At 40.3% G+C, this 7,850-nt stretch overlaps 1 protein-coding gene across 4 annotated transcripts in view; it reads left to right on the forward strand.

Moving 5' to 3' along the window:
• AKT1 (AKT serine/threonine kinase 1) overlaps positions 1-5,896 on the forward strand; it is a 74,781-nt gene extending 68,885 nt beyond the window's left edge. For all 4 annotated transcript variants that reach the window (XM_055803517.1, XM_055803508.1, XM_055803503.1 and 1 more), the window contains 2 exons: positions 3,763-3,865; positions 4,585-5,896. In XM_055803517.1, coding sequence (XP_055659492.1) covers positions 3,763-3,865; positions 4,585-4,664 — 183 coding nt within the window. In that variant the 3' untranslated portion in view covers positions 4,665-5,896. The remainder of the gene's footprint in view (positions 1-3,762; positions 3,866-4,584) is intronic.
• The last annotated feature ends 1,954 nt before the right edge of the window (positions 5,897-7,850 follow it).

Here is a 7,850-nt window from a genome sequence, read left to right on the forward strand (position 1 = left end):
TCTCCCTCCAGTTGGTGGGCACAGGTAAGAAACGTAGCAGAAACTGGGTTTTAATTCTTGGATTCTTTTGGTAAAACTAACACAGTGATGTACTAGCAAGGTTTGTATTCTTCAAAAAATAGAGTGTAACACCGCTGGTTGGCATACCGTAGTGGGAGAATTGTCCGGTGCCTGTATACAATCACAAAGCATGCTGTTTCCTTCTCATCTCTCACTTCTTCACAGATTTGTGTCACTAAAGGGAACTGAAAAATTCTAAGGTTTTGTGCCTTGAAAGTGTAGATGGAGTTTAGACCTGTCCTTTCAAAGCATCCCGAGAGAGAGAATTGCTTGCAGTCATGAGGGCAGGAGGGAGTTGTGTGGAGTTTACTCAGTGTAATGTAAAAAGGATGTCAGAGTTACTGTTCTGAACAGGAGGTTATCCCCATTTTCACCCGGCTGACAAGCTGAATACTTGGGGTTTTGCTATTTTTTGCAGTTGAAGGAAAAAAGTTGTCTTCAGTGAAGTTGTTACTTGATGGTAGTCCTGGTTCCCTGTATGCAGGAGAAGTCACAGAAGCTGGAGGCAACTTATTTATCCATAGGACTGAGAAAATTCCCAAGTTGTCCTGTAGTAGTACTGGCTCAGATTGTTGTGAAAACTACCAGGAAATTCCAAATGTTACATATTTTGGAGAAAACGGTGTGCTAATTGAGACTTATTTCTGACCTTGGCATATCCAAGAAGGCTCGATTCTGGTTTTGCCCCTGTCCTGTTAGCATGTGCATCTGAAATAGTCCATGCTATGCAACTGAAGAGATTTCAAAAAGCCTGTGAGTAATTGCTGCCTACATTCTAGGTGGTCCAAAGAGACTCCTGCAGGATTTACCTGAAATGCAGTCTCACGGATAAAAGCTGAATTTTGTCAGCTGCCTAGAGGTGTTCATGTGCTAAGCTTGGTTACCCACTATCTCCAGATGATGGTGAATATGTTTATGAATATAGGCTTGTGGTAATTGAGAACACTTACTTTGTAATTAAGCTTTTTGGAAACACAGCTTTCCTTTGAATTATAAGGAGTTTTGAATAGCTGGGGTTGTCCCAAGAATTTTAAATATTCATTAGACTCTCCTGGAAGAGTGGTGTTATTTGTCTCTACTGCAAAGGAGGTGTGATTTAATTTGCAGTATTTTGCCCACCCACGAGCGAAACATACACAATGAGATTTTAATCACATGTTTTCTTCTGGTCTTTTTTGTCTCTTAAACCAACATAAGCCTGCGGGTGTCATGCTGGTCTGCAGCAGTGGGAGGCTACAGGTGGCACCTCTCTACCAGTTGAACCGCAGAGCTATTGCAGTGACAGCTTTTCAGTAAAGCAGCATATTTGCTTGGTAAAGCCAGCGTTAGAGCTTTCTGCGGCTTCCCCTCTGTTTCCAGCTTAATGTTCTGAATTTGACAGCTAGGGGAAAAAAAAATGTCTTGTGGGTGCATCATAATCTGTCTCAAATTGCTTTTAACAGATACTAAAATAAAAAGGAAAATGATACAGGCAGCGCTAGCCCATTACACGTGTGTTCTTACTTAGGATCGCTGCTCCAAGTCATTCTGATGTGCATAGTTCAGGTGTCTGTTGCAGTGCCCAAGTCCTAAATCACTCTGTGCTGTGCACAGCAAGCAAGAGCAACTGGGAGTATTGCGGGTGCCAAATCCACCATTAGCTTAAAAGGACAGATAGAACTTCACAGACATGTGCACGCACAGTTCGTCAAAAACAAACCAAGGTTCGCTTTGAGGAGTAGGCAGGAACTGCTGTAATGAGAAAGGGAATAGAGTCAAACTGTGAAAGAAAGAATGCTCATCCTCAACAGGGTTTTTACATATAATACGTTTGTGTGACTTGATTGAGAATACTGTTATTAACATTAAAATGTGAAGTATTCCCTCTTCAGTAGCTTTAGGAGGACTGTAAGGCTCAGAGTGACTTTGGGATATCCTGTTTCCATTTCCTTTTAAATTCAGGACTTAAAGACCACTTCTAAGGCCTTTTTTTTTTTTTTTTTTTTTGGACAGGAACATTTGCGAGGTTGCTTTAAGCCATTCTTGTGCACAGAAAATAATGAGTAATTAAAAAAAGATGATGATGAATGTATACTACAACTGTGCTCTCTTATAACAAGCAAAATTTCTATATTCCTTAGTTTTTAAGGATTGATTTTAAACAGTAAATGTTTCTTTGTATTTGGAAATACCACCATATATGTAGGTTACATTTCTTAAAAGTCTTTACATTGAAAATGAAGGAGCTTCATTGGATTGTTGTTTGGAAGATGGGACAACACTCTTGTTAGGTGCTCTCAAAACAGATCAGAAGGACGATCCTGGCGATAGGGAGCTTGAAGCCAGTGCTTTTCTAATTTACCAGCTTGCCAAGCAAATGATTCTTCAGATCTATGCAGGAGGAAAAACTGGGAATGGGGAAAGATGTGTTGTGTAGTCAAGAATTGCTGATGTTTTCCAGATAGCGATTTCTGTCGGTGTCATTCTTATTTCTGTAAGAGCAGAAGTGCAAGTCTCGAGGTCACTGCTTAATTCCACTTGGAGCAGTTCACCATTTGCCTTGATAAACCTCTCTCTGCAATGTCAGGTTGGAAGCCGTATACTTCCTCAATCACGCTCCTGAATTGTTGCCTGGTGTGGCTCTGCGCTATTAAAAGATGGCCACGCTTAACCCCAGTGGTGGGCGAGCTGAAGCCCAGCGCCGAGAGCTATTACATGTCCTCTGTGGGAGGGCTTGGAGCAGTGTTTACGTTCTGTTTCCACCGCATCGTGCAGCAGGGAGGTGAGCAAGACCTGACTCCCAGCTCCGTCGCCCTCCGAAGCTGTACGTGTTCCAACTCGGTGCATCTGTATGCAGCCAGCTCCACCACGCCGCTTCCCAGGCACACTCCTCCTCCAGCCCCAGTCAAGCAGCTCCGCTCCATCTGCAGTTCCTCCTGCCAGAGCTTGCCTAGGTAGACGGGGATGATTTCTAGCCTGTCTGCCCGAGCGAGTATCAAGAGTAAAACCCAAATAGTGTGACTCGGGGTGTAACAAGACGAGGCCGTTCACAGCTAGGTGTGCTCGGGTTTTTGTAAGCACGGCAGTTTTTCTAAGTTCAGAGTTGATCTCAAACTGGTTTGGGGGACTGGAGGTATAAAAGCTTAATGTTGCTTCTGCCTTGTCCTAAATTCTCCCAGTTTGGTTGAAGCGACAGCACAGTTGCTGTCAGGGCTGCATGGGCACAGGAGTTCTGCAGCTGAAATGTTACTGTGAATGTTACAAGCCTTGCGGGGATCCTCGAGTCTAGCTGGTCAGTTGGGCACCACTAAACATCTCTCTTACTTCTTTTCATCCTCCTGAAGCGTAAATCTGACTAGATGCAGTCGACCATTTCCATATAATTGGGTGGGGAAACACTATATACAGTTATTTTTAAACATTTGTAAGCATGTTAGTTATTACTTGCAGAAATAAATGTTAGGATTCTAGGTTTTATTCTGTGCAGTTAAATCCTAGAGACAAAATGCCTTCAATGCCCCATAAATAGGAAGTGTATACCTAAATAAATACATTTTTCTCTATACGATTCCTTCTTTACAAACTGGTGCTTTTAAAACTTATTTTAGGAATGTAGGAGAAGGCACAGTAGCTTGTAACTTTATTTTAAATTCTGCCTGTTTCAAACAGTACTGCAAGAACCTGTGAATAGACAGTGTTTGCCTTTTTTTTTTCTTTTCACAGCTTGTACCTCTGTTTAAGCCACAAGTTACATCTGAAACAGATACAAGATACTTTGATGAAGAATTCACAGCACAGATGATAACAATCACTCCTCCTGACCAAGGTAAAGTTTTGTCAGATGTCTCCCACTGTGTTCTCCAGACCACCAGAAATAATTTCCTGCAATGTCACTTGGTCTCTTCAGACCACGTGAAGAAGCACTGGTGTAAACTTGCTGGTTATCCATATAGGTATTTGACCAAGGAGTCAGTAAATTAATGTGAAACTTTGCACATATCATTCCAGTTTGGGAAATTAAAAAAAACCCTGTTTTAGAAGACAGTGAAATTATTTGTACTGTTGTCTTTTCCAAATCTGCGCATTTCCACTGGGAAATAATTCTGTTCGTGAGTTTTGCCTGTGTACATCTGCACACACGCTGTGTATATGCGAGCAGTCAACTGAGTTTGGACTAATGTCCATATTCAATCAAAACCCATTTTATTTTCATGGTAACTGAGCATGTTTGATGCTCTGAAATAGCAGTTGCCAGAAATTCGGACCACAGAATATGGGTTTAGGCAGTGCAGCTCCTAGCAGTTTTAAATGGACATCCAACCAGCTGTTTACATACAACAATCAGAATCTTCTGTGATGCCCATTTAATGGGGTGAGATTTAAGACTTCCTGTTTCTTTGTCCTTTCAAGTTGTGGAAGAAAAAGGTGACAGTGAAATTTTCTGAAATAACTGCACCATGCATTATCTTACTGTTTGTTTACTTAAAATCAAAAAGGTAGCAAATGTTATCTACTGGTTTGTGGTTTTTTTTTTTCATTTTTCAGATGACAGCATGGATTGTGTAGATAATGAGAGAAGACCTCATTTTCCTCAGTTCTCCTATTCAGCCAGTGGAACCGCTTAATGTTTTGCAATGTTTTCCCATTCAGAAACAAAACAGACTGCATTTTGGGGACCTTACTTCAATGGACACTAGAGAACTTTCTATATTATCTGAATTACAAACTGTGTTTGTATTACGATTTAGATGAATTTGTAGGAAGCCTCACAGATTCTGTATTTAAAACAATTCTTTGATGCATTTTTGAGAAGGAAAACAAATCCATTCTTAAAGTATTACGTCAAGGCTTTTATGCTGAATGACTGTAGGTTTTTAAGAATATACACCAAAACTGTTTACTTTAGAAATAATTAAGGTATTCAACATATCAGCAACTCTGACCAGAAAATCCCCTTGTTTTATTTATTTCATACAGTTCATTATCTAAATATAGAATCTGCACTCTGAACAATTAGATTTATATAGGAAGATATAAGACTTTAGTAGCTAGTGCAATAATATAAGCAACAAAGTGAACAAACTCTGGAGGGTTAAGGTTCAAACTCATTTTGGACAGCAGTGAAGTGTCAACCAACTCCAGAAAACCAACTATAGGAACAGCATTAATGGCCTCAGTGAGGTAAATCAAAAAGCAAAAGTTATTTTTGTTATAACATCTGCTACAAGACATTACATATCAAACGGAATCCAGTGGAATTGCCACATCGTACAGATGAGTATTTCATTCTTGACAGTGCATTTAATTATTCCATTTGCATAGAGTTTAGGAATACTTCATAGGATTGGCTTCTCAGAACCTAGAAAATGCTTGATTTACCAATCTAATATGAAATGCAACGATGCAAAATCACCCAGTTTCACCACTGTTAGAAATACCGTACAGGTCTAAGGGAGAAATCACCTTAATGAGTGAGTCAGCCAGACAAAAGTACATTTTGGCACTGAAGTAATGACTTGTTGCCGCTTTTTTTTTTAATGAAAAGATACATGAATATATATAAACACTTAATGATTTTTTGCGTCATGCCAGATCATTTCTTCTTTCTTGAGTGCATTAAAGGTATCAGCCAACAGTTCATGGTGCCTTCTCACTCTCAAAGATTCACTTTAACAGTGTTTCCCATGTATAAGAAAAAAAATAGGTTGAAACTTCATATGTGTTTGAATAATAATGGTGTTCAAAAACTGATTTTTTTTTGTTTTTTCATTTTTAATCTTAGTGGAAAATTCCCCACACCCTATTTTTGTTGTACCATGTTTCTTTGTAATTTTCATAAAAGCAGTCTTATTCTGTCTCTGCTGCGAATGAATTTATTCCATTGTAGGTTGCGTTCTCTTAAATTGCCTTTTTTTTTGTTTTTTATTCTCTTGACTGTATAAAAAATGATGACATGTACTGCAGTTAACTAGCATTTATTTTTTTTTTATTTGAAAGGGAGTATGTTATGAACATCTTCGCTTTCCCTTTCCATCAGAAACTGCTGTGTTTGCACAGGGAGCCCATCATCTTGACTTTTTCTTTTTAACAACATTCAACTTTAGTATTTTTACTCATGATATGAATTTTTCCCTCCAAATACTTAAATAAAAATTGCTTTAACAAGTTAGGTTCTTATTTCTTGTGGTAGGAGCCTTCTAAATTTGTGGAGATGCAACAGCTGCTCCAGTTCCGCGAGTTTGATGTGCATGTAACGGAGGGATTTAGGCTTTTCTGCCCCCCCTCAGTTGTGTCATCTCTGTACTGATCATTATGCAAAGATAATTTCGGAAAATTTTTGTTAAGTATGCTCTGTGCCAGAAATAGTTTCATCTTGAGGTGAACGAGGACAGGCCACATTTTGCTGTTCTCTTGATGCCACTGAGGTTGTGTTACCAAGGCCCTAAGCTTCAAAGATATTTCTGTTCCAGTCACTTGGGCCAGTGTACAATATGTAATGCTGTGTTTCCTTTCTAGGGGCTAAATTAACCACCTCTAGGAGGTAATTGTACAAGGCTGGAATGTCCTCTTTCAAACAAGAACACAGAGAAAAATACAAGAATGTCCAAGAACAACTGCAGTATGCTTCAAACTAAACACAGAAGTTGCAACTGTAGTAAGCCATTAAACATCCAAAACATTTTTTTGTCCAAAGAATAAGCTATAATTCCCAGTACAATTTACTGCATGTTTTATGCAAGGAGGCAAGGTGAAAGAAGGGATCTGTGTCTCTGTACAGACTGATGCTGGACAGCCTGTCCCATTCTGCAAATGATCTCTCCTAACTGCTCTCCTTCCTTTGCTTCCAAGCCTTCATCCGAGTTGCCAGCCAGCCCAGGGATGGAGTCCAAAGAACTCTTCTGCAAGTCTGCAAGCCCCAGCGAGCTCTGAACTAACATACTTTGTGCATCCAAATATAGGCAGCACAAATGAGCAAAGGTTACCGTAATCTGCCCCAGGAAAATCGGCTCTTTCAAATGCAGGAACAGACACGGATCAGGTGGTTTTGTTGAGGTTGATCCTGTCTCAGAACAGTATTTTCCTGCCGGTTGTTGCTAACGGATTTTTGGTTTAATTCCCATATACAAAATGGAGCTCAAAACCCCCCAAAACTGCTAAAAAGCTGAGAATCTTAGTACTGTCAGCAGCAGAAAGCTGGGAGGGCCACACCTGAATGCAGGGTCTTCTGGATGTTTCCCTCATTTTGCCTGTCATTATTCAGAACACCGTGCCCGTCATCTGTAACTGAGTGATTGCCAGCGTTACAGCTGTCTACCTGCACATGTAGAATGTGTTCTTTACATTTTGATTTAGCACAAAAGCCTGTGACCTGAGTGTCGTTCACCTTGGATTGCTTTGGTATGATATACGCAGAGACTGCTTAAATCTTAACATTCCTCGAGCTCTTTTATTTGGAAACTTAAAAACTTCCCTAACTCTCGGTACAGGCAAAACCTCCTCGTTCTTCCTTCTGGCACTGAAAAATGTCATCTTGCTCTGGTTTTGTGTATTGCAGCAAAGATGGTGCATCCCCAGTGCAGAACGCTGGTAGTATACATGTGTTACAGCCCAGGAACTTGGTTGTAAACTCAGGCTGGGAGAAAAACAGGAAAAAAAGTCACCTTTGCAGGAGCAAATAAGTAACATGCAGTTCTCTGCATGCCTCTGACTGCCGACAGAAGATGAGGTCAGCTGAGGTCTGGTCAAAACGGAGGCAACGCTGCTGCTTGTGCTGTTTGGGGTTAAGAGACATTGGCAGAAGCCAGGTAATT

Source organism: Falco peregrinus, chromosome 1, assembly GCF_023634155.1.
Source record: "Falco peregrinus isolate bFalPer1 chromosome 1, bFalPer1.pri, whole genome shotgun sequence".
Lineage (NCBI taxonomy): Eukaryota > Metazoa > Chordata > Aves > Falconiformes > Falconidae > Falco > Falco peregrinus.